Genomic DNA, 26,293 nt, shown 5'->3' on the forward strand with positions numbered 1-26,293 from the left:
CCATGCCATACTCCCATCATCAAACGAAAATATAATGAAAATAAAATTTTCGGACGATTTTGATCAAGTACAAGCGTGAATATATCCAATTATAAAAATTCTCACATGAATAATGAATGCACGAACTAATAACCAGGGCCGACTTATAATATCCCCAATTAAACAACAAGAATTATCACCATCCGCCAAGCCTGCAAATAAATAATGGTTTATAATGTTTGTTGTGAAATATCTATTTTGACTTAATTTGAATAAATAAATTCGTTAAACCTTTTAAAATTAAACTGATATTTTATTATTTAAAACTTATATATTTATTTATCAAAATATACATATTTAATGAGCGTTTTATATTAATAATTAAGGTAGATTTTAATGAATAAATTTTCAAAAGTTAAAATTATTTAAACTGACATTCTTAATATATAAAAAATACGCATTTATAATGAGAATTCTATTTGATTTTGACTAAATAATTATGATAGTATATTAACTGTATTTGTAGTATTTCAACAGAAAATAATTTTACTTCATTTATAACATACAAATGTTCGCAATTAAGTTATTTTGTATATAATCAAATCATATTTGAACAAGAAAATTTATTTTTATGGTCCAAATTAAGTTAATGAACATTTTTTAATTAATATTGATATTGTTTATGGAATGTTTTTCTCCTGAAAATTACTAGGCATAATTCATTTTTCTATTCTGACAAATAAAATCATAATAAATAAATGGCTCGCATGTACTAAATTTCAACTAAAGCACCAACTGTAAAAAAAAGTTAAGACAGTCAAAGCCAAGAGCTCAATATTCTTGTAAAAATTGTAATTAATTCTTGAATTTTACGACTTAAGATTAAAAGTAAAAGGAAGCTAGACGGAAACCAGTTTCTTCCGATTGCTAAGGAACATGAGCACGAATTTCTACGGATCATAAAAGCATTCTCACCCTAATTTTTCGCCCGGGGGTAAGAAACCACCGTTGGTTAGTAAACTACCTTTGTTCTAACATCTCTTTCACGTCGATTGGGATCTAATTACCTTATACCTTTTATAATACAAGGGGGGAGGAAAGAGAAACTTTCATTTAATGTCCGATATCGTAGACTAGAATGGCTTCATCCATCTTTCAATAATATACCCTCGAAATTCATTATGTAATACGGGTAATTTACCCAAAAAAATCAAAAAGGTAAAAGTCGATTGTGAATTTGTTAACGGGAATTTTGGCATTTTTTGACCATTATACAGGGTGTTTCTGATAAGTTTTCCATAAATTAAACGGTCTGTTCTTAAAGGGAGGGTGAAGTGGAAAATCAAATGATTTTTTTATCGATTCTTCTACTAATTATAAGACCATTCTGTATAGTGAAACATTCAGGAAATATCTCCGAATGATTTTAAAATTCGAATTAGGTTCAGATTTTATGGATAATTTGAAATAAGGACCTCCGACCAATCGCATAACGCCCTGCCTTCTTGTTAGCAAAATTCTCGAGGCACGCTCCATGCCGAATGAAATTTAGCGCGAGATTTTATAAAAGTAGTTTGCGATGTGATAATCGTGGCGCGAGATTTAGAGCGAGTACAGACTGAATAGGAAGATGGACTGCAATCTAACCGAGTGTTGTCGTTCTCGAACTAGCTCTCAGTAAGTCTCTAGCATTACGAAGTATAGGAGGTGTCAAACTAATGGAACATATCACTTATAAACTTATGGTTTGACACAGAGAACGCTCCCTGTCAGATTTATCAGAAACACCCTGTATATTGTGGAACAGGCTGGTCAGAAAAAAGTAAGTTACATTTTTCCAAAGGTGAAAACAATATAGTGTTTAAAAGTATGAGGAAATAAAAAGGCGTATTGTTCGACTTACACACCGGATTTCGACATTCTCTCTTTAGAGTGCTTGATTAAAAGAACCATAATTAAACCACAAAAGGGTTAAGGAAATATCCCATAACCTTTTATTATCAGATCCATATAATTGAATTATAGAGTCAAAAATAGCCTGATATAAAATTTAAAAAGGAAACAAATTTATATGATAATTTGACTTCATCCTTAAATAGCGCTTTGTCTACATTTTATATCAATTTAATTAAACCCATGGTGATTTATTAATTTTCTAATTAAAGAGATAATCTCGTAGTAGGAGAAAAAACAAATTTTTAAAATGTAAAAATACTTTGGCCTAGAGATTGTCTAAGAAAAATGTAGAGTTATCGGCATAAGTTTATAAAATACGTAACATATCTTATGAACTTATATTATCGGTGACCACCCAAACAGTTAATCGAAGAAAATCTGTGATCACCATTTTTAAAATTTAAATATAAAAAATCAATTTAAAATTTCACTAATTGTCACTCTCGTCTCAAAAACAAAAATCAATTTGAAAATACTAACTAAGCCTATCTATTTTAATTAGGGCGTGATTCATTATGCAGCACCTAATTTAAAACCATTAAATTTTTGTACTATTCTTAATTAATAAAATATTTAACAGTAATAAAATTAATTTAGTCGAAATACTTCTAAGCTAATGGAACTTTTGTAGGACAACTTATCAATTATTTTAGTGATGCGCTAAGATAATGTCCCTGACACGTTTTAAAGGTCAAAACGTACCCCATAATTAAAATGAACTAACACTCTCGTATTTAAGAATATAAATTTGATGTAAAATATGCAGATATTATTGAAACCAATTAAAATTGTGGAAAAATAGAAATGTGACGTGTTTAAAAATTACTATTACAAAGAACCCTCAGAGAACATGAGAATGTACGAACAGAAATCTTAGGTTTCCATCAGTTCATATTGTTTGCAGGGGGCTTTCATGACCTTGCCAAATTGGCGGTGAAGTGAGGGAACCGGAAATTGTGTAGGGATTTGACCAATTCTATCTTTGAAAGTTCTCGGGTTTTTAATAGATCTTTTCCATGTACAAAAGCATAAGTTTATAAGGTATGTTCCATAAGTATGTCACTACCCATACTTCGTAATGTTAGAGGCTTAATGAGAGCTAGTTCAAGAACGACGTGAGAATTGACTACACTCGGTTTTGCAGTCCATCCTCCTCTTTAGTCTGTACTAAGCCTTTGACAAGGCCTCACTACGCGTCGCTTTACAAGAATCTATGACGTTTCACCTACGTCACTTCATGACAAGCTCTCATTAACGAGTGACACACTTATGGAACATATCTTATAAACTTATGACAAAAGGGGTTTGGCAACTTCCAGTATTGGGACGTACAAGGGGGGTTGATACATTTCCATCTCTGCGCATTCCCAGAAAAAACATAAAGACTAACGCGCAGGCGCCAAAAAGCGAGATGGAAAGCGGAGTTTTACCCCCGTGTCTTTCCCTCTTAGTTACATTGAAATGGTCTCCTCACGCGTAGCGGTTAGAGAAGCCTATAACGATAAACTGAAAAAATAAGAGCTCGTGGAAACCTAACGTTCTAAGGTCTTATATGGGTTCTCGCTATTATCTAGTCCTATACTGTAACGCGATAATTTTCCAGGTAAATTCAAGTATACGTATTCTTCTAGAAGTGGGCACTTTTGATTTAACACCTACACAATGGCTATAGCTTCCAAAATGACATAAGTAAAAACAATGCCCACTTCAGATTGCCTATTATTGCCAAAGTGTATATAGCTCTTAGAATGAAGAAGATATAATGCGATTAAAGCATTACACGCGATATAATCGAGGTGCCATTCACTCCTACTTAAAGAACAATACCGTTAAATAAATAGCAGACAATTCAGAACCACTCGGCCATAATGTTTTGCACCTGTCTTGGACTTAATGAATTTTCAAGAGTTACTGTTCATTAAATCTTCGATGGGAGTGATACGCCCCTCGCTTATAATCCACCTTATACTTTCAGTAGGTTTTACTAACTCGATTATTGTCAGTTTTATCACAAACGAAATGGAACATAATGAAATAATTCGTACTTTATCAGTATATTTAATAATATTATCGAAGCATCACCTCTATTGTCTGCAAAAAGTCCCCGGTTATCGGGAAGAATACCTCCACTATGATACACACGAGACTAGATTTCATTTCTTATCGAAAAGAATCAGTTTTCACGCCTCCTATTTCTAAATTATTTTCCCACGAAACGAGTCCTGTAGCTCTTCCTCCTGAGACAATTAAGCGGTTAATCAAATTTAAATGATCCTTAGTCGTCGTTACTCGTTGGTATGTCCTCTTTAAAATCAATCAGTGGGAAACCCAAATTTTGGCGACCTTTCGAAGAGGACACGTACAATAAATGTCCTGAACCTGCCGTCGCAAAATGGTCCCAGTTATCATTCAATTGTTCTTCGGGTCCGATAGGGATAGCTATTCCTAAACCTCTATACCCCAGTAAAGTTTGCGTTAACGTTCATAGTAAATGCACCATCGATTTATCGGGCAAGAAAGCTAATTTAATAGCAACCGGAAGTTCATCGTTTCATCCGGTTAAAAGGAAACGAGTTACTTGTCCTCACTGTCCATCGAAGTTCTTCAATAATGGACAGTTATCCGGACATTTGACCTTACACAATAGTAAGTTTAACGAAGTTTTCAAGTTTGACCATGTTTCTTGCGTTAAAGTACTTTGTTCTTAAAAACCAACGTGTCACTACGTCCAAGCTAACCCTAAAAGTAATAAAGCCTTGTGTCCCGCGTAAATACCAACTTAGTTGAATCTCGCCATTTGTGTTGAAGTACTTTGTTCTTAAAAACCAACGTGTCCCTACGTCAAAGCTAACAATAAAAGTAATACTGCCTTGTGTCACGAGTAAATACCAACTTGGAAACTTCACAGGAGAACGTCCATTCCGTTGCACATTTGATAAATGTCCACGTAGTTTCGCTCGCAATGAAGAACTTACCAGACATTTGAGAATCCATACCGGAGACAAACCACACATCTGCGATCTATGTCCCAAAAGGTTCGGTCGTAAAGACCATCTCAGCAAGCACCGACGGACCCATCAAAAGCTGACTGAAAAGAAGGTTCACCTTTGCCGGATAGAAGGTTGCGGACACAGTTATACGCGGTCGGATGCCCTAGCTAGACACGTAGGTGCAGCCCATCAAAATTTGAGAAATTCGAGTAAAACTCAGGAAACTCGTTAATTTATTAAAATAAGAAATTCCCAAAATAATTGTGATAACTTTATATAATTGCCAATATGATTGTACATAAAAATTATTGTAAATAAACTGTAATTTATTCAGGATAACTAGCTATGACCAATGACGCGTTCGTTCCCCCAAATCCAAATGAGTTGGTAAGAGCGACTCGTCTATCTTTAAAATTAACCCATTTTTGATTGTTTTTGGACTTGGTCACGATATTTACATCCTTGGCATCATCAAGAGCGTCATCGAGGTTCAAGTTTGGTGGTAAGTCGCCCGAATAGCAAGCCATGATGGTAAATATGGCCTCGACGGCGCCAGCAGCTCCTAACAGGTGACCTGTGGCGCCTTTTGTCGAGGAAACTAGTAAATGGTCTTCGTGACGTGGAAATAGCTTCTTAATGGCTTTAACTTCGATTTCGTCACCCATGGGTGTTGATGTCGCGTGAGCATTGACATAACCTACGTCTTCCGGTAAGACGCGAGCTTCGGTTAACGCGTGACTCATGCATCGATATGCCCCTTTACCTTCGGTACTGGGTGACGTAATATGGTGTCCGTCGCTGGACAAACCGTACCCGAGAATTTCCGCGTAAATTTTTGCGCCCCGAGACTTAGCGTGGTCTAATGACTCCAGAACTATTATTCCAGAGCCTTCTCCCATGACGAAACCGTCTCTTTTGGAGTCAAACGGTCGAGAGGATTTGGACGGTTCGTCATTCCAAGAGGTACTCAAGGCTCTCATTCGCGCGAAGGCTGCAATTCCGAGAGGAGTAACGGCGGCTTCGGAACCACCACAAACCATAACGCGGGCGTCACCTTTACGAATGAAGTTAAACGCGTCACCAATAGAATGAACTCCGGTGGTACAAGCTGTCGACACTGAATGATTAGGCCCTTGAAATTGGTATTTGATGCTGATATGTCCAGCAGCCATGTTAGACAAGATTTTCGGCACAAAGAATGGACTAACTCTCGAGTATCCTTTCGTATACAAGGCGTGTCCAGTTGATACAACCTCCTCAAGGTCAATCATACCAACACCAACGGCTACCCCGGTCTCTTCTTTTGACAGGTCACCGACGACCGTCCAATTAGAGTCTTTCAGGGCTTCATCCGCTGCTAATAAAGCGTATCTGGTCGCCAACGACATGTTTTTCATTTCAGACTTTGAGAAATGAGTTTCTAAGTGCTTTGTCGCGTCAGGAAGGCATCCAGCAACTTTGCAAGGAATTTGATCATATTCTTTGTTGACTAATTTAGTAATCCCGCAACTAGACGTGATTATTTTGCTCCAGACAGATGAAACGCCAACACCCAATGGGCAAACTATTCCCAAACCGGTAACAACAACCCGAGGTAACATTGTCTCAATAATTTAAAGTAAGATTGTAGATAACCTGCAACCAAGTAATTGAATATTAAAATCATTACAGGGAGTTTGTTACTTGTAAAAGATATGCACTTATCAATAGTTTTAGAATATAAAAATTAAATGAAATAATGATAATGATTTTTCAGTATTTATTATTAAATAACACACTCCAACTACTAAATATGTCAAACATTTAACTATTTAGATTCAATTAAGCCCAGTTCCTTCTCTTCATTAGCGATAAATTTGGTTAACTCTTCTTTTTCCTTTAAGAAACTGGCTTGCTGGGCTTTCAACTTCTCATGGTAAGCATTCAAACGTGTACTTCTTATATTTTCGCAATATTCCTTGGTCATTCGTCTCAACTCTCCCCTCCTCGTTGGTTTCCGTTTCTCTACACCCAACAGTGGTCGAACATAGTTAATTCCCAACTTATTAATCAGCCAATGAAATTTCTCCAAATGTAATTTGCGTAATCTATGTAAACCCGAGTTTCTTTTCTGAATAATTTCCAAGATTACACGTTTTTGATGTTTATCATAAGGATGCTGCCTCAAATGTTCTTGCAGAGAACGGACCTTTACCGTTAATGTAGCAATCTTAACTTCCTCAGAAAATTTATCCATCTCATGTTGACGAACTTGTCTAACTAATTCCCTCGTCTTATGCTCTACGATTTCCCTACGAGGAGCCATTTCCAAGGAAAATAAGCGTTTCACGTGTTCGTTGGCATCTTTCAACTCATCGGACATTTCAAAAAGGAGTTTCGGTTGAGTAAGGTCAATTTTTCCCAAGGTTTGATCAGCATCCATGGATTCAAACATTGGAACTACTTTCTCGGGAAATTCATACGAGAACGGTAGTTTTGGAGTTGGCCAAATTCTCTTAACGATGATTTTCTTAATAAATCGGACTTGATTCTTAAAATTTGCAGTGCCGACTCCGAGTTTGTTTGAAAATAAACTCTCATTGGATTTAGAGGCATTAACGTAATGATAGGGTTGTCTGGCCTCAATTCCAGTTAAGGTGTTACTCAGGAACGATTGTTTGACAGTTTTCATAAGTCCCACCGCGTAACGTTGCATTTTATTTCAATTATTAACGTATTTAATACGCAACCGAAACTAAAAGTTCAAAATTTAAAAACATTCAAAAAAAAAAAAAAAAATCAAGGCTTAGCGTAAATGGCGTAGTGTCCTAAATAGAAACAGTTTAACCCGTCCCTAGCCTCTGCGAGTTGACTAAGAACTTAGAATTAGAAACACTATGGTAAGCCTAAAAATCTTAGAATTTCTAATTTCGGCAATATAAAAATGTACGAACCCTTATTTATTTCCAATTTTTGATCATAAAACGCGTGGAAAAATGCAATTTGGGGAGGGGGGGACACTGTTTTACCTTGCAACAGATCAGACGACAAACAGAGAGCAGACGAAAACGAAATGTATAAGATGAGAGCCAGGGCCAGAAATAAGAAAAATATCTTATAGAACAAGTGTCCAGTGACTCCCCTGTTTGACTGGAAAATTTATAGGACATTGTCCACTGGAGTTTGCAAAAAAAGTGTTGCAACTTCATAGTCAAGCTATCAAAACTTCGGAAAATTTGTAAGTCAAACTGTCCAGTAGCCCCCTAAGTTTTTAAAAACATTTTGGGACATTTCAAAATTTTATTGGACTGTGCTTATTTTAGGCAGTCTGGGAAATAAGGATATTTTTTAAACTAGTCCTTGGAACCAGTGACCCCCTAGTCCCCGTAAAAATTAACTGGTCTCCGGACTGGTCCCAGCCTTTGTTCTCCTATAGATTTGCAATTAATAAACTGGTCCTGAGGACCAGTAACCCCCACTTCTTGAATTAAAAAACTAGTCCCAGCAATTAATAAACTGGTTTTGGACCAGAGGAAGTGTGCTATTTCCCACACTGATTTTAGGCCCTGGATGAGAGCTGTAAATAAGTGATTTCCCACACTGATTTTAGGCCCTGGATGAGAGCTGTAAATAAGAAAGTGAGTTTTAAAGTTAAGAAATTTCAAAATAATGGATAAATTCAACTTGAACTTAGTTTTATAATATAAAAACTATTTTCCTCTCGATTTAAATTCTTACTAACTTGACAAAGCCTGATTTATATTAAAAAAAAAGCCACATCCCCTCGTTTCATCTGAGTTCCACTCCAGTACCTTAGAGCGCTTAGAGTAAATTTTATCTATGCCCTATTCTCATTGGCTAACATACTCGTGCCTCCAGATTTTGAACTATAAAAGACGTTGTGGACGGTTGGTCATCGCGACATAGTGTTTCCAGTGTGGTTCGGATTCTTATCGACGAATTTTAGTTTTTATTGTTATTATTATTATTCAAACTCGTAAATTTTAAAGTTTAGTTATTTTTAATTACGATGGCGGGTGCTGGGAAGCAACCAGCTTGCATTTTTTCCCCATATGAAGAAGATTTGGCAAAAGCTGCTACAACTAGCGATCAGGACATAATAAACATTCGCAAAAATTTAACCACCGAGTTCGGTTTTCAAGACAACAAAATGGACACTTATTTACGGATTCGACCTCTAACTGACAGTGAAAAAGCTGATGACAATAATGAGGTATGTAAAGATTTAAGTTAGCGAAAAAAAAGCTACGTTTATGGCAGTACTACGTCACGCTACCTTCCACTAGTGCTAAAAAACATACCAGGAGGAGGGGCTTATATAGCTTTCATTCTGTGAAAAAACATACCATAATGGCGATGGGGGCGGAGTTAAGCCCGAATTGCCAAGTCCCTATAGGGAGCTAACAGTTCTGACCCTGAAACGTCACACCCTTCTATCTCTTACTGGAGTTTCATCCCCCCTAACGGTTGGAAACAGTATTCTACGCGCAAAAATGCCAACCAGAGAGGGGATGCGTGACGTCAGACTATCTCTTCCCCCTAGCCAGTTGTTAGCTCCCTATTGTTTAATGTGTTAATACAAGCCTCTATTTTCATTCCAGACATGCATGGAGGTAAAGTCAAACAAAGACGTAATTCTTAAAGCTCCAGCCTCTTCAGCAACGTTCAAAAACAATCCTCGGGACTCTGACCGGCACACCACAAAATTTACGTTCACAGAGATCTTTGGCCCCGATACGTGCCAGCAAGAATTTTTCTTGAAAGTTGTTGATCGCACCCTTCAAGACTTTGTCAATGGCGAAAACTGCCTGGTTTTTGCTTATGGAGCTACAAATTCCGGGAAAACGCACACCGTCCAAGGCTCGCCTCAAAATCCAGGTGTTATACCTAATGCCTTGGAGGTTGTTTTCCACGTCCTGAAAGATCACCAGATGAAATCTCCGAGGTATCGACCTATTTCTTCCGTTATGATTGAAGAACTGACTCCCGAAGATCAAAGAGCCGAGAGAGTTGTCAAAGAGACTCTTATTGCCGGAATTCCTGAAGGAGTAAGTACCTATTTCCTAAGCACTAGATTTAAGGAGGAATTCATAAACGCAGGACGCAATACATTTTAGTAAAGGCAAAGGCAGGACGTTAGCGCACGATGCCCCGCCTTCGCCTATACTAAAGGCGGGACGTTAGCGCACGATGCCCCGCCTTCGCCTGCACTAGAGGCGGGACGTTAGCGCACGATGCCCCGCCTTCACCTGCACTAGAGGCGGGACGTTAGCGCACGATGCCCCGCCTTCGCCTGCACTAGAGGCGGGACGTTAGCGCACGATGCCCCGCCTTCACCTGCACTAGAGGCGGGACGTTAGCGCACGATGCCCCGCCTTCGCCTGCACTAGAGGCGGGACGTTAGCGCACGATGCCCCGCCTTCGCCTGCACTAGAGGCGGGACGTTAGCGCACGATGCCCCGCCTTCGCCTGCACTAGAGGCGGGACGTTAGCGCACGATGCCCCGCCTTCGCCTGCACTAGAGGCGGGACGTTGGCGCACGATGCCCCGCCTTCGCCTGCACTAGAGGCGGGACGTTGGCGCACGATGCCCCGCCTTCGCCTGCACTAGAGGCGGGACGTTGGCGCACGATGCCCCGCCTTCGCCTGCACTAGAGGCGGGACGTTTGCGCACGCTGCCCCCGCCTTCGCCTGCACTAGAGGCGGGACGTTTGCGCACGCTGCCCCCGCCTTCGCCTGCACTAGAGGCGGGACGTTTGCGCACGCTGCCCCCGCCTTCGCCTGCACTAGAGGCGGGACGTTTGCGCACGCTGCCCCCGCCTTCGCCTGCACTAGAGGCGGGACGTTTGCGCACGCTGCCCCCGCCTTCGCCTGCACTAGAGGCGGGACGTTTGCGCACGCTGCCCCCGCCTTCGCCTGCACTAGAGGCGGGACGTTTGCGCACGCTGCCCCCGCCTTCGCCTGCACTAGAGGCGGGACGTTTGCGCACGCTGCCCCCGCCTTCGCCTGCACTAGAGGCGGGACGTTTGCGCACGCTGCCCCCGCCTTCGCCTGCACTAGAGGCGGGACGTTTGCGCACGCTGCCCCCGCCTTCGCCTGCACTAGAGGCGGGACGTTTGCGCACGCTGCCCCCGCCTTCGCCTGCACTAGAGGCGGGACGTTTGCGCACGCTGCCCCCGCCTTCGCCTGCACTAGAGGCGGGACGTTTGCGCACGCTGCCCCCGCCTTCGCCTGCACTAGAGGCGGGACGTTTGCGCACGCTGCCCCCGCCTTCGCCTGCACTAGAGGCGGGACGTTTGCGCACGCTGCCCCCGCCTTCGCCTGCACTAGAGGCGGGACGTTTGCGCACGCTGCCCCCGCCTTCGCCTGCACTAGAGGCGGGACGTTTGCGCACGCTGCCCCCGCCTTCGCCTGCACTAGAGGCGGGACGTTTGCGCACGCTGCCCCCGCCTTCGCCTGCACTAGAGGCGGGACGTTTGCGCACGCTGCCCCCGCCTTCGCCTGTACTAAATACAAAGTTTTTCATACTAGGAGGATTGGTAAGATTTACACCAGGAGGCCAGGCTACTTGGTACTGTACTTTCTCCTGGTGTAAATTAAAATGGTATCAATCCTCATAGCCTGTAACCTATGTATTGCGTCGCGTCCGACGTTTATGAATTCCGCCTTTTTAAAATTTAAGTTTATTTGACTTAATTACACTTCTTTCTTTCATGCAGGCCGCTCATTATAGCAGTCAGGAAACCATTGCCGAATCTCAAATTTCCGTGGATATCTTTGAACCCAGGATTATAGAATGTAATTTCTAAATCCCAAACAATGAACTTCACTCTCAGAGTTGAGAGTAATATTAATTGATGGTTTTGCAGTGTCTGGTGTTAAGATTACCGAAGACATGGTTGAAAATTCCTCCTTTTTAATCTATGTTTCGTTCGCGGAAATTTACAACGAGCAGCTATTTGATTTGCTCAGTCCATGCAACAACCCTAGTAAACGTCAAAAGCTGAATTTAGTCCATGATTCCAAAGGAAATCCGTACATTAATGGGCTTAAAAAAGTCTGGGTTTCGACCGTTGAGGAAGCCCTTAAAGTCCTTCATCTCGGGCGTCGCAATTTGCACATGGCGGCCACGAAATTGAATGAGCAATCGAGCAGAAGTCATTGCATTTTCACCATCTACGTCATTAGGGTTGTTGAATCTGAGAATGTCACTGCTTACGTTAACAAGTAATACTCGATTTTATTGGAATGGTTTCCATTAATTAATTTGTTAATTAAATTTTTATAGCTTGTCCTTTTGCGATCTTGCTGGTTCGGAAAGGATTGTCAAGACAAAGAACACCGGGGATCGTCTGAAGGAAGCTGGAAACATAAATACGTCTTTGATGGTGTTGGGACGTTGTATTGACGCGTTAAGAAGTATTCAACTTGGCAATCAGAAGTAATTATATTAATTAATTAAATTTATTTATTATAATTATAACATTAGAGGATCAATTAAATAATTTATTTCTCAGGGATAAATCGACTATCGTGGTGCCATACCGGGACAGTAAATTGACACGCCTGTTTCAAGCTTTCTTCTCAGGACAAGGAAAAGCTTCTATGATTGTTAATGTCGCCCCGAGTTGTTTCATGTTCGATGATACGCTTAAAGTCATGAAGTTCTCCGCTTTGGCCAAACAAGTGAATATGATGTTTTTTAATGTTTTTTGTGTGTTACTTTTCAGTAGAACTAATAATGTTTAAAGCAGAGAGCCCTGTGGTCTTATAATTCCCATTAAATCCTATATTATCCTAAAATTTCGTGAAATGTCCTATAATCAAAGTCCTGACTGACTGATAATCAACTCCCAGCCCAAAACCGCTCGCCCTAGAAGGCTGAAGTGAAAATTTGCAGGAACGTTACTCATAAGTAGTAAGCGCGTACTAAGAAAGATTTTTCCAGTCCGCCGCCATCTTAATAAATGGCGACCAGAAATGTAAAAAATCTTCTCTATGCATTGCAACAAAGTCCGCGCGTTTCAACCGATTTCGCAAATATTTAGTACACTGGTTTCCTTTAACCTATAGACGGGCTGAATGGTCTTTCGGGTTCGATTTGTTGCCATCTTTTAAAATGGCGGCCAGAAATTTAAAAACCCTTCTTTATGGAATAATGTTCGCGTGAAAAGTAATAAAAAATGCACCCAGACGGGCTGACGGGCAAGGCCGAGTGCCTTCGCTTTAAGGGTGCTACAAAAGTATTAGTCTTCAGTAAAATCTACCCATTCTTTACCGTTTTTAGTTCCATATTTTCCTGTAAAAACATTCTTTTCCTATAAAGAATTTAAATTAGTGGCTGGACTTCCGGTAAAGGTGTTTTTTAATGAATACTTTTAGGTGGTTACGAAAGATCGAACAGAACATTCAATATCTAACATCTCTTCAATCTCCGAGAGATTAACTAACATTTGGGTTAAAAGTAACAGACGTTGGTCAAGTATCGCGCAACACCATCCCAAACAATCCATCATGACCATTCCCGAAATGAGTATCAATGAAACTGAAGAGGAGGAGGAGGAAGATGATGAATACAATGAACAATACATTAATGTAAAACATATTAACAAGTTCGATAAGGTAAATAATTAAATTTTAAATTAAATTAATCTTCTTTTAAAGGACCTCCTCGAGGATATTAAATCATGGACGACATATTCCGAGGCCCTCGAAACAAAAGCCAAAGAATATAAACGAAAAAACAAGGACTTGGAGAATCAATTGAAAACCATCGTACAGAAAACCAAAGATGAGGATTACGCGGTTTTCAGGGAACACATGCAAAAGATGGAAGAAACCCAAAAGTATAATTAAGTTCTTTTCATATTTCTACGAGTTTGTAATTAAGTAACGTTTACAGGGAGCCCACCGGTCCTATAATTCCTATATTTTTGAACCTGTCCTATATTATCCTATAATTTCACGAAAGGTCCTATAATGTACTATAATATTCGTGAAAGGTCCTATAATTTCACGAAAGAACCTATAATATCCTATAATTTCACGAACGGTCCTATAATTTCACGAACGGTCCTATAATATCCTATAATTTCACGAAAGACCCTATAATATCCTATAATTTCACGAACGGTCCTATAACATCCTATAATTTCACGAACGGTCCTATAATATCCTATAATTTCACGAACGGTCCTATAATTTCACGAACGGTCCTATAATTTCACGAACGGTCCTATAATTTCACGAACGGTCCTATAATTTCACGAACGGTCCTATAATTTCACGAACGGTCCTATAATTTCACGAACGGTCCTATAATTTCACGAACGGTCCTATAATTTCACGAACGGTCCTATAATTTCACGAACGGTCCTATAATTTCACGAACGGTCCTATAATTTCACGAACGGTCCTATAATTTCACGAACGGTCCTATAATTTCACGAACGGTCCTATAATTTCACGAACGGTCCTATAATTTCACGAACGGTCCTATAATTTCACGAACGGTCCTATAATTTCACGAACGGTCCTATAATTTCACGAACGGTCCTATAATTTCACGAACGGTCCTATAATTTCACGAACGGTCCTATAATTTCACGAACGGTCCTATAATTTCACGAACGGTCCTATAATTTCACGAACGGTCCTATAATTTCACGAACGGTCCTATAATTTCACGAACGGTCCTATAATTTCACGAACGGTCCTATAATTTCACGAACGGTCCTATAATTTCACGAACGGTCCTATAATTTCACGAACGGTCCTATAATTTCACGAACGGTCCTATAATTTCACGAACGGTCCTATAATTTCACGAACGGTCCTATAATTTCACGAACGGTCCTATAATTTCACGAACGGTCCTATAATTTCACGAACGGTCCTATAATTTCACGAACGGTCCTATAATTTCACGAACGGTCCTATAATTTCACGAACGGTCCTATAATTTCACGAACGGTCCTATAATTTCACGAACGGTCCTATAATTTCACGAACGGTCCTATAATTTCACGAACGGTCCTATAATTTCACGAACGGTCCTATAATTTCACGAACGGTCCTATAATTTCACGAACGGTCCTATAATTTCACGAACGGTCCTATAATTTCACGAACGGTCCTATAATTTCACGAACGGTCCTATAATTTCACGAACGGTCCTGTAATTTCACGAACGGTCCTGTAATTTCACGAACGGTCCTATAATTTCACGAACGGTCTTGTAATTTCACGAACGGTCTTATAATATCCTGTAATTTCACGAACGGTCTTATAATATCCTGTAATTTCACGAACGGTCTTATAATATCCTGTAATTTCACGAACGGTCTTATAATATCCTGTAATTTCACGAACGGTCTTATAATATCCTGTAATTTCACGAACGGTCTTATAATATCCTGTAATTTCACGAACGGTCTTATAATATCCTGTAATTTCACGAACGGTCTTATAATATCCTGTAATTTCACGAACGGTCTTATAATATCCTGTAATTTCACGAACGGTCTTATAATATCCTGTAATTTCACGAAAGGTCTTATAATATCCTGTAATTTCACGAAAGGTCTTATAATATCCTATATTTTTGACATAGTCCAAGTTTTCGTATAGTTTAGCGTCAAATTTATCAAAATTTAGCTGTTTTTATCGATATGACATTTGAATAGACACTAAAATTGCGGAACTCGCTTAGAATTTTTTATGTATTATATTATAATTAAGGTCTTCTGAATTTTCAAAGTAAAATCCAATTTATTTTTTATTTTTTGAGATTTTCTTCATAGTTTAAGCCACAAAATTGTATTAAATATGAGCATTTTTAGTCCTATATTTTCCTATAAAAACAGTAACACATTTTTTTCTCCTATAAAATCCTATAATTCCGGGAAAAAATTCCTATTTTTCCTATAAGGAATTTAAATTTCAGAGTGGGCTCCCTGCGTTGATTAATCTTTGAATTATTTAATTTAAACTTAAAGGTACCTGATCGAAAAAGAAAGGGCAATTGCCGATGAACGACTAAATAAAAGAACGGAGCTTTTGGAAAAATACATCGAGAAAATAACCAGGAAAAATACAACTTCTGATGACGATGATGATGATGATGAGGAGGAAGAAGATGAGCAGGAGGATGAAGAAAAAAATGACCTCAAAGAAAAGGTTAATTCAATTGGTTTAGGATGTCTAAAACAGGGAGCACAACCGAGGGGGGCCGTCGCTCCTTCAAATCTCGTACACCTGGTTTTTTTAAATCACATAAATCACTTCCCAAATCTAGAAAATCACTAAAATCGCTATGAAATCAATCAAATCCTCCAAATCGCTGCACAAATCAGTGAAATCGCTAGAAAATCATTCAAATCAGTGAAATCAATCGTAAATCAGTCAAATCACTATACAAAGCAGTCAAATCAAGAAATCATCAAATTATTAGAATCACTATGAAATCAACACCAAATCACTAGCAAATCATTCAAATCGCATCAAATCATTGAAATCCTCGAGAAATCATGCAAATCGCACCAAATCATTCAAATCACTACTAAATCATGCAAATCGCACCAAATCATTCAAATCCTTGACAAATCATTCAAATCCTCGTTAAGTCACCAGTCATTCAAATCGTTCAAATCATTTCCAAATCCTTCAAATCACATAAATCGAATCGAAATCATCGTAAAATCGTGAAAATCACTCCCAAATCATTCAAATCGGCTCCAAATCAGCAAATCAGTCAAATCATTCTTAAATCTTTGAAATCATCAAAATCGAGAAAGATTTCAAATCTCGTACGCTCTCATGATTAATGACGGCCCCCTCGAGCACAACAGTCCTATAAAATCCTATATTTTTCAACTTGCCTTCCCCATTTTCTGCATATTTTAGGGGGATTTTTAAATTTAATGGGTTCCCTACCTAGACTACAATCATTTGGTTTATATTTTATATTTTTATTATTTTGTCAGTTGAAAAACTTGGAAGCGGAGCTCGAAAAGCTGAAATCAGAGGATTTGAAACTTTCCGAAAAATATGATTTACTAGAAAAAGAGTACAGTTCAAAAATGGCCGAAAACAATGAACTCGTGGAAAAATGTCAGCAGCTCCAAACGGATTTGGATCGGACCAAATCTCAAAATGAAAACTTCCAGTCAGAGCTTGCATTTGTCAAATCCGAGAATGAAATAAGTATCAAGGAATTGACTGATCAGGTATGTGATAATTCAATGTTGAATGAAATTTATCACGAGATTTGATAAAATTCGCGCGCGACGTGATAATCGTGGCGCGAGACATGGAGCGTGCCACGAGAATTTTGTTAACAAAAAGGCAGGGCGTTACGCGATTAAAAATTATCCTTCAAATCTGAACCTAATTTGAATTTTAAAATCATTCGGAATCTGTATTTCCTGAATGTTTCACTGTGCAGACTGGTCTTATAATTAGTGGAAGAATCGATAAAAAAATCACTTGATTTTCTACTTCACCCTCCCTTTAAGCCTAAATTACTCTATGAAATTACTGTGAATATCAAAAAAAAAAAATTATGTTAATTGTATCTTGTGTGTATAGCTGCAAAATCTACAAGTTGCAAGCGAGCAACTAAAATTGGACAATTCGCGTCTAATTGAGAAGTACGAGCAGCTTCAGAAGGTAAATTCAACCGAGGCTGAAAATAGGGAGCTACTCGAAACGCAATTAAAGGAAAAATCTGATCAGGTATGCTAATTAACTGAAAGCCGTATGCAATAGAATAGGTTTGTGAGAGTACTTGCTCTCACGACTTCTTATTTTCCTACAAATTTGCGCGTACTCGCAAGGCTAGTAACAGTACTCTGCGAGTCCTTAACGCTGGTAAAGACTAATATAGCTTTAGTTGACATGCGCAATAACCTACCGATCGCGCGTTATATTCCGGAGTCCGTGGCTGTGTTGTCACTTGTCTTACACAATGCAAGCAAGTTGACATGCGCGATACGCGTTCTCTATTTCTGTTTCTATTCCACATTAGTTCTTTAACTAGAATTGTGGGCTTCTACACACTGGCTTATGATAGTTGTAAATATACTGCCGCCTTTTCGAACGTGATTAATAATTTAAATACAATTTATCATAAATTATTCTTAATTAGTTTATAATTTTTTGTAATTAAGAGACTATTTCAATTTCATGTTTAGAACCGGTAAAAAATTTAGGACTCGTATGACTCCGCGCCGAGTCCAGCGTTTCACTACAGGGTTCATACAAACCTGGAAAAATCAGGGAAATAAATAGTTGACAAAAACCTCAGGGAAATTTCGAATTTTTAGTAAAATTCAGGGAAATTTGCGTCAAACAGGGACCGAGTAATTAAGCAAAATGTTCGTGAACATTCCCTACATAGGATTAACATTACACTATACTTTGGAGGCTCGTAACTCTGGTTATATTAGAGATACGGGGATGTCCTTTGAGTATGTTATAGTCCAATTTATCCCCCATCCAACCATACTGAAAACTTGGGGCTACGACAAACAGGGGCCGAGATATTAAGCAAAACTTAAACAAACAACCCCCTCCATGGGGATAGCGTTACACTAAACTTTGGAGGCTCGTAACTCTGGTTCTACTAGATATACGGGGGTATGTTATAGTCCAATTTGTCCCCCATCCAACCATACTTTAAACTTAGGGCTACGACAAACAGGGGCCGAGTAATTAAGCAAAAAGTAAACAAACAACCCCCTCCATAGAAATAGCGTTACACTAAACTTTGGAGGCTCGTAACTCTGGAAAATTCAGGGAAGTATGTGGGGGAAAACCTGGAAATCTCAGGGAAATTTGTATTCCAAAAGTTGTATGAACCCTGCACTACTCACACTTGGACTCGCGCACCGCTAATTAATAAATGTACTAATCGGATATATTACCTTTTTCAGCTCCGTGCTCTTGAAGTCCAACTTGAAGATCTGAAAGCGACAATAATTCAATCTGCCTCTCCATCCGTAATCGAAGAGTTCAAGAAAACCGTTTCCCGGCTTGAAATGGAACTCTCGGAATCCTCCAAAAAGCTGGAGGAAAGAGAAGCGGCTTACTTGGTTGATTTAGATAAAATAGCCACGAAGATTCAATGTGACTCGACATCCGAAATCGAGGAGTTGAAGAAAACAGTTTCCCGACTCGAAATGGAACTCTCGAAATCAACCAAAACGCTGAAGGAAAAAGAAGCGGCTCACTTGGTTGATTTAGATAAAATGGCCGCGAAAATTCAATCTGCCTCCACATCTGAAATCGAGGAGTTGAAGAAAAACGTGGCTCGTCTCGAAACCAAACTCTCGGACTCAACCAAACAGCTTAAGGAGAAAGAAGCGGCGTACTTCGTCGACTTCGATAAAATGGGCGCTATTATCTTCGACAAAGAAAGCGCGAACGTGGAGCTAACGGAGAAAATGAATGATCTTGAGCTAAAACTCGGAGATAAGTCCAAAATCTGCCAAGAATTGAGGAAAGAGATGGCCGATTTGAAAAAGAATTTAAAGATATCGGAAGATAAGGTTCAGAAACTCGAGGCTTCCCAAGCTGAAATGGTACTGTAATTAATTATTAAGTTTTTATTATGATTTTCATTAAAGTTAAACGCATTTATGATAATTTATTAATTAATTTCATTTAGGAGATTATCCATAAACAGCAATTAAAAGTATCGGAAGATAAGGTTCAGAAACTCGAGGCGTCCCTAGCCGAAATGGTACTATAATTAAGCTTTTAATTATGATTTAATTAATCAAAGGTAAATGCGTTGCGTTTATGTTTGTTTGTTTATTTAGGAGAATTTTCAGAAACCAAAATCTAAAGCGCCAGTTAGAACAAAAACAAAGTCTCGACGCAAAGCGGCTGCTAAACGAAGGGAAGAATCGACCTCATCTGATGAGGTACGATTGATTTTAATTGTTCAGTGTTCCCAATCCAGGGGTGTGCGAGTACTCGTTAAGTTCGAGTATCGAGCCGAGTACTCGACTCGATACTCGATAACAACACATTGAGATACTCGAGACAGATTCGAGTAGCTTTTTAACATCTTAAATACTCGATTTCGAGGCTTACAACTATAGCAGACGATGAGTTCATGATCATTTATTTTGAAAATCAATTGTTCAATGTTTAATTGATCACTAACAATCTTTTTGAACTAGTTAGATATTAGGCCTAGATAATTGAAAATCTTCGTTATTATCAAGAAATTTACAAAATTGCTACTCCACAAGTCAATATTTGAGACTCGATAATTACTCGAAAGAACAAACAAAATTTGACCTATCTAAATACTCGATACTCGAAAGTATTTTTGAGACTCGGCTCGATACTCGATAAGAAATTAGTTTCGATACTCGGACTCGGCTCGAAACCGAAAAAACGGGACTCGCACACCACTGTCCCAATCATTAGGTTCTTCATTTACGCTCTTTATTCCTATCAGAGCACTAAAGATGCGCCATCCTCATCAAAGGAAAACCTCACTGAAGTCGAGTCGGAGCCATCCCTTGCCCTTCAGGCTTCGAGATCACCCTTAGCCGTTTTGGATACAATGATGCAACAATCTCCAACAATTGGACCCGTTTATAATGTAGTCAAGAAAGGATTTGGTAAATTAATTAGGAGTGTGCGATACTGCGAGTACCAACTTTTTGTTTCAGACATCGTAGTATAAATAGCTTGTTTAAATTAAATGCTACGTCATTAATTTTTCCATATAGTTTATATTTAATTTACTAGTTTTAACTTTTAACAGAAATGTCAAATAAAGTAAATAGTGGGCAATATTTTAATTTAGCCTAATTTAAATTATAACCCTTGGTTGTTGAATTTGAAAGTTCAAGCTCGCACATCGCTTAAAGGGAGGGTGAAGTAGAAAATCAAGTGATTTTTTATCGATTCTTCTACTAATTATAAGACCAGTCTGCATAGAGAAACATTCAGGAAATACCAGCTCCGAATGATTTTAAAATTCAAATTAGGTTCAGATTATAAGGATAATAAATAAGGACCTCCGACCAATCGCGTAACGCCCTGCCTTTTTGTTAACAAAATTCTCGTGGCACACGCCATGCCTAAAGAAATTTATCACGAGATTTGATAAAATTCGCGCGCTACGTGACAATCGTGGCGCGAGACGTGGAACGTGCCACGAGAATTCTGTTAACAAAAAGGCAAGGCGTTATGCGATTGGTCGGAGGGGCTTATTTAAAATTATCCTTAAAATCTGAACCTAATTTGAATTTTAAAATCATTCGGAGATATTTCCTGAATGTTTCACTATGCAGGCTGGTCTTATAATTAGTAGAAGAATCGATAAAAAAATCACTTGATTTTCTACTTCACCCTCCCTTTAAATGTTTTGTCCTTAAACCCGAGGCTCCATTCTAATCTAATATTAGTCGTTTCAGAAAGGGTAGCCAATAAATTTGGTAACTCAAGTTCGGACCAAGTTCCAGTATCAACGGAAAAACTTGCTATTAGTCGACCAAGAAGGAAATTGTATAAGGCTAATCAAGAAATGTTAAGTACTTCTCCAAATAATGATGAAGTTTCACCTCCTAAGGTAGATTAATTTGATTTTAAATAGTATTAATTAAATCTTTTCGTGGTTTAAATTATGTGGGACGTTTTATATATTTCGTTAGGTTGCGAGGAAAAGTACCCGAAGCTTGAGGACGAAATCTGCTAAAAAGTAGTCAGTCTGCTCTGTCAAATGTTCATTTTTTTACTATTGTACATTTAATTTTTATTTTCAACATTAAATAATAAATAAATTAAAGTTTCATTTAAAATGTGTGCATTGAATTATTAAAATATTATCAGTTTTAATTAAAGTTCCACGTGATGAAATAACTTTTTAAAAACCCGCCGCAATAGCTTGGAAATCGGCTGCATTACGATACCGAACGTAACTGCGCAGTCATGTGCGCATGCAACGAGACATGTGACACGTCCTGGCTGAAGTGTGTCGTCTGATAATTTACATTTTCCAATATGGAGGACGAGCCAGTTAGTTTTACTTTGTACATTAAATAATAAAGAAATTAAAGTTTCATTTAAAATGTGTGCATTGAATTATTAAAATATTATCAGTTTTAAGTTCCACGTGATGAAACAACTTTTTAAAAACCCGCCGCAATAGCTTGGAAATCGGCAGCACTACGATACCCAACGTAACTGCGCAGTTATGTGCGCATCCAACGAGACATGTGACACGTCTCCTGAAGTGTGTCGTCTGATAATTTACATTTTCCAAAAAATTCCAATATGGAGGATGAGCCAGTTAATTTTACGGCGTTTTCATGGTGAAATAGTTCCATTTTTTTATGCAAACTTTACAAGCTGTGTATTTTTGTAAATCAACTTTTTATCGACAATTCTAACTATCAATATGTACGGAATTAATATGTCAAAGTTAATTTGGAAACCGGCTGTGCCTGTTTTATTGTCGGAATTGCTGCACATTTTGTGTTAAGCCTTGGGTCGGAGAGTACTCGGAGGCTCGGAGCTCGGACTATAGGAGACGCAGCTTTAGTAAGTTACTTAGACATTTTCGTGGATGAAAATTTAAAATATTGGTGGAATTTTGCGATGGAATATGGGAAAAAGCTAATATTTGATTGGCATGCTGCAACACACGGTGAAAAGTGTACTCTGTGATTTTTCTATGACCCCTCGAAACGCGGGGGTGTTGACACTAGTGTTATGGTTTTCGCGGTTAGAAGAAATAAAATTCGACGGTGTTTAGTAGTGATGGGTTTCGCCCAACAACAACACCTTACATCGTTGTTTCTCGGTCTCCTTTTGGGAATTTTAGCCGTTACTCTTTTTGATGTCCCGTTTTTCTCCGAAGAGTCTAGTTGCGGTAATGGTAATGTTAAGTCAAACTCTCGGTCTGAGTTTAAAGACGCTTCAAGAAACTCCGACGATTATGAACCCATTATAAATCTTCAAAGCAAACCCAAATTAAACCCTTCAAATTCGCATAAATTTAGAAATACCAATGTTATAAGACCTAGGTATTATTCCACCGAGCTTAATATCAAAGAAAAGATATTAGTTATTGTTTTGTCCACTAACTATAGTTCCTTTAAATTATACGGAAAAGCACTAAATGAAACTTTAGGAAATTACGTTGATAAAATCATTTATTTTGCTTCGGACGATGTTGATAGGATTAAAAATGAAAAAATTGAGAGTTTAGTTTTTTTAAAACCCTCTGAAAATTTGGATAATAATCATTTGATTAAAAATTTTAAATTATCTAGTGTCTTAAATCAAGCCAAAGTAACTTTATTAGCTTTAAAATACGTTTTAGATCATCATTTAAAAACGTATCAATATTTCTATTTTGTAAAAGACTCCACTTACGTGTCAGGATCAAAATTAAAAGAATTTATAGACGGGTTTAGCTTTTCTGATAATATTTATGTTGGACATTCGATTAATTCAAACGAAGAAGATTTGCATTGCCACCTTGAATCTGGAATTATTATTAGCCACAGTGTTTTAACCAAATTAGCAAATCCCGAAACGTTAGATTTATGCCTTTCTCAACTAAATCTCGATTTAGGTTTAGACATAACTGATTTAAAATATAATTACGGAGATTCGGAAGCTTTTGGAAAATGTATACTCAAAAATACAAATATACCTTGCTCATCCCAAGCCAAAAACAAACATTATTTATCACTAAACATTTCTGAGATTATACCACGTATGACTGCTATGAGATTTTGGGAATACGGAGCCGTTTCAGCTTTCCCAGTGAGAAATTATAAAGAACATACTAGGCTGACCAAATACCTAGCTCAAAGAGAGCTCAAAAACGTCTATGAGAAAATATCCAACCTCGAATTGAAATTACGCAAAACGTACGAAGAGAATAAATTAGAAAAAATGTATAGTTTATGGCCAGTCGGTGTTCAGAAAAATTTTGTTCCTCAAAATCGATTCGACGTCAATCAATGGATTTATTTCAATCGTACTCATATCATCCTCGAAGACGATTTTGGAGTTGCAAATAAACTAGAAGGAGTTAATAGAATCGATATTGAAGATGTTTTAGAATCCTGTCAAAAAATTGCTCGAAAAAGGAGTCCAAATTCGGAACTTATCGAATACGTTGGTGGATATAAAAGATTCGATCCGACTAGAGGAATGGAATATCTCTTGGATTTTATATTCCTCGAAAAAGGCGATTTAGTTTCAACACGATACCAAATTTTGAGGCCTTTAAGCAAAACCGAAATGTTAACAGTGCCTTACGTTACCGAACATACTAGAATCGTCTTGGCTCTTCCCGTTTGGATAGATAATATTGATAAAGCTATGCAATTTTTGGAAGAATACGTCAATGTTTGCTTGAAGAAAAAGGATAATTCGGTACTAGTTTTATTATTGCTGCATAATCAAGATTCAACGATGAAAGATAACGATAGTGAAAAAGATAATGATCCGTTTTACAATCTGAAAGCTCTGGCGAATAATTATACCGAAAGATTTCATTCGAGTAACGGAAGAATAGCTTGGATGAGTGTTTATTTGAGGAAGAATTTCAACTACGTCTCTGATTTACCAATTTTCGATTTGTTAATACGGAAACTGACCCCCGATTCCTTAGTTTTGTTGTGCAAAACGAATATGGAGTTGCGTTTAGAGTACTTGAACAGAGTCAGAATGAACACGATACACGGAACTCAGGTTTTTTTCCCGGTGCCTTTTGTTCAATATCTTCCCAGTTTAATCGGTGGATATCGAAATGTAAAGACCAAAGAACCGTTTGATAAGAACATTATACCTTTTATCGAGATTAGGAGTGGTCAAGGAAGGTTTGACCAAGAAAACTTTGACCATTCTTCATTCTATGTATTTGATTATTTAACTTCGCGGAAAGCACTGGAAAAAGAAATACCAGTGGCTAAAACTATGAAAGACCTTCAAAAGAGTCTCTATTATAAGGAATCCTTGCCCGGATTAAAAGTACGTTCAGCAACGTTAACTTTAAATAATTTATTCATTTCACCCGTAACTTGGGAGATTTGAATATTTTGTTGCTTTTTTCCATTTGAAAAAGAGAGTTTTAGTTGAAACTCTTATTTAATCTACAGGAAATGTTCCTGAAAGCTCGTTTAGTTCATGTCATGAGAGCTACCGAACCTGATCTTCGCCTGTATCACGAAAACGTGGATTGTCATAGCGAAATTGATTCCATTTTGGAAACGGACGAAGAAGGTTTAAGGCTGAAACAGGAGCAAATTGAGAAATGCACGCGACGAAATTGGAGAAATACAGGAACTAAATCAGCCATAGCAAGTATTCTGCTCGGTTATCAGAATAACCAAAATTCTAGCGCCAAAGAAGATTATTCAGATACTGAATAATATAAAAATCAGGATTTCTCATTGTTGTACGTTCTGATACATATCAAAAACTGCATTTAACGAGACGATCGATAAGTTCATAAGATATTTTCCATAAGTTTGTCACTGGTTACTGAGAACTTGTGAGGCGCTGTCAAAGGCTTAGTAATGCAGACTAAATAGAAAGATGGACTGCAAAACCGCGTGTTCGTGTAGTCAATTCTCGCGTCGTTCTCGAACTAACTCGAGCTGTAAGTCTCTAACATAACGCGTATCGAAAGTGTCATACATATGGAACATATCTTATAAATTTATGATGAGACCAAGAAGTGATATCTAGCTTATTAGGGAGTAGTAAGACGCCTAAGTATTCGCGCGCCATACTCCCAGTCCCCCTTCCAAAATACAAGGGGGGGGGGCGTAAAAGGAGGCCGCGGGCTATTTCGCTACACTCTCCTCAGTCGGAAAATATGACTGTAATTTTCTGGGGTCATTCGCGTCGCGCTGACGTGAATTTTCAAGAACCAATGAGATATACGCTGGTTGTAATTTAGAGGCGGGGATTAACTCCGGACCTACTATACGTTTGGACTGGAGATAAAGCTAGTTTATAAATGTGGAGCCGAATTTACACCTTCTCCCTAACAAACTAGATATCACTTCTTGATGACGAGACTAATCCTAAAATTACGAGCTTTCTACCAAAACTTTTAGTGCCTTATTAACTAAATATACCCAAAAACTATTATAAAATAATAATTTCCTTTTTATAAATAAATATTATATTTAAAATGAACTTTTTAAGAACAGTTTAAAAAAATAAAATATATGCACGCTTGTTTTTTACTCCAAGCCCATCAACTTTTTTTTATCTTTCATTTTTATTTTGAACAGAATAAAAACCGTTATTCCAAAAAATTTGTTACATAATATGATTGTTTTTAAATATATATATATATGCCTTTTTTTGAAAGTA

The 26,293-nt window shown here is 38.1% G+C and overlaps 5 protein-coding genes across 7 annotated transcripts; 3 read left to right on the forward strand and 2 right to left on the reverse strand.

Moving 5' to 3' along the window:
- The first annotated feature begins 1,520 nt into the window (after nucleotides 1–1,520).
- LOC149710113 (uncharacterized) lies at nucleotides 1,521–5,157 on the forward strand. The gene is made up of 2 exons (XM_089859714.1): nucleotides 1,521–4,581; nucleotides 4,844–5,157. Exons 1-2 carry the CDS (start codon nucleotides 4,233–4,235, stop codon nucleotides 5,155–5,157), a joined length of 663 nt encoding a protein of 220 aa, XP_089715840.1. The 5' UTR covers nucleotides 1,521–4,232.
- Nucleotides 5,158–5,183: 26 nt separating this feature from the next.
- LOC149710114 (3-oxoacyl-[acyl-carrier-protein] synthase, mitochondrial) lies at nucleotides 5,184–18,976 on the reverse strand. 2 transcript variants are annotated; one of them, XM_089859570.1, is made up of 2 exons: nucleotides 18,850–18,976; nucleotides 5,184–6,560 (listed from the first exon to the last, which is right to left on the reverse strand). In XM_089859570.1, exon 2 carries the CDS (start codon nucleotides 6,524–6,526, stop codon nucleotides 5,252–5,254), a length of 1,275 nt encoding a protein of 424 aa, XP_089715696.1. In that variant the 5' UTR covers nucleotides 6,527–6,560; nucleotides 18,850–18,976; the 3' UTR covers nucleotides 5,184–5,251. The 2 variants fall into 2 exon arrangements, with proteins under 2 accessions (XP_089715696.1, XP_089715692.1); XM_089859566.1 differs by lacking the exon at nucleotides 18,850–18,976 and adding an exon at nucleotides 7,859–7,991.
- On the reverse strand, nucleotides 6,671–7,986 carry bonsai (28S ribosomal protein S15, mitochondrial). The gene is made up of 2 exons (XM_089859635.1): nucleotides 7,859–7,986; nucleotides 6,671–7,659 (listed from the first exon to the last, which is right to left on the reverse strand). Exon 2 carries the CDS (start codon nucleotides 7,618–7,620, stop codon nucleotides 6,733–6,735), a length of 888 nt encoding a protein of 295 aa, XP_089715761.1. The 5' UTR covers nucleotides 7,621–7,659; nucleotides 7,859–7,986; the 3' UTR covers nucleotides 6,671–6,732.
- On the forward strand, nucleotides 8,732–21,747 carry LOC149710116 (uncharacterized). Of its 2 annotated transcripts, none has more exons than XM_089859508.1 (17): nucleotides 8,732–9,138; nucleotides 9,527–9,973; nucleotides 11,644–11,722; nucleotides 11,794–12,151; nucleotides 12,213–12,365; nucleotides 12,442–12,610; nucleotides 13,307–13,519; nucleotides 13,589–13,770; nucleotides 15,922–16,102; nucleotides 16,909–17,151; nucleotides 17,513–17,659; nucleotides 18,859–19,506; nucleotides 19,593–19,667; nucleotides 19,747–19,851; nucleotides 20,397–20,562; nucleotides 21,355–21,518; nucleotides 21,601–21,747. In XM_089859508.1, the coding sequence occupies exons 1-17, from the start codon at nucleotides 8,935–8,937 to the stop codon at nucleotides 21,649–21,651; spliced, it is 3,585 nt and encodes a 1,194-aa protein (XP_089715634.1). In that variant the 5' UTR covers nucleotides 8,732–8,934; the 3' UTR covers nucleotides 21,652–21,747. The 2 variants fall into 2 exon arrangements, with proteins under 2 accessions (XP_089715634.1, XP_089715639.1); XM_089859513.1 differs by having other exon boundaries at nucleotides 8,742–9,138; nucleotides 21,364–21,518.
- A 453-nt stretch (nucleotides 21,748–22,200) lies between these two features.
- Chpf (Chondroitin polymerizing factor) lies at nucleotides 22,201–26,235 on the forward strand. The gene is made up of 2 exons (XM_089859521.1): nucleotides 22,201–24,937; nucleotides 25,066–26,235. Exons 1-2 carry the CDS (start codon nucleotides 22,661–22,663, stop codon nucleotides 25,336–25,338), a joined length of 2,550 nt encoding a protein of 849 aa, XP_089715647.1. The 5' UTR covers nucleotides 22,201–22,660; the 3' UTR covers nucleotides 25,339–26,235.
- Nucleotides 26,236–26,293: the final 58 nt, after the last annotated feature.

This window comes from Phalangium opilio, unplaced genomic scaffold (genome assembly GCF_054372755.1).
Source record: "Phalangium opilio isolate 3A_F unplaced genomic scaffold, DU_Popi_V2 ptg000011l_1, whole genome shotgun sequence".
NCBI lineage: Eukaryota > Metazoa > Arthropoda > Arachnida > Opiliones > Phalangiidae > Phalangium > Phalangium opilio.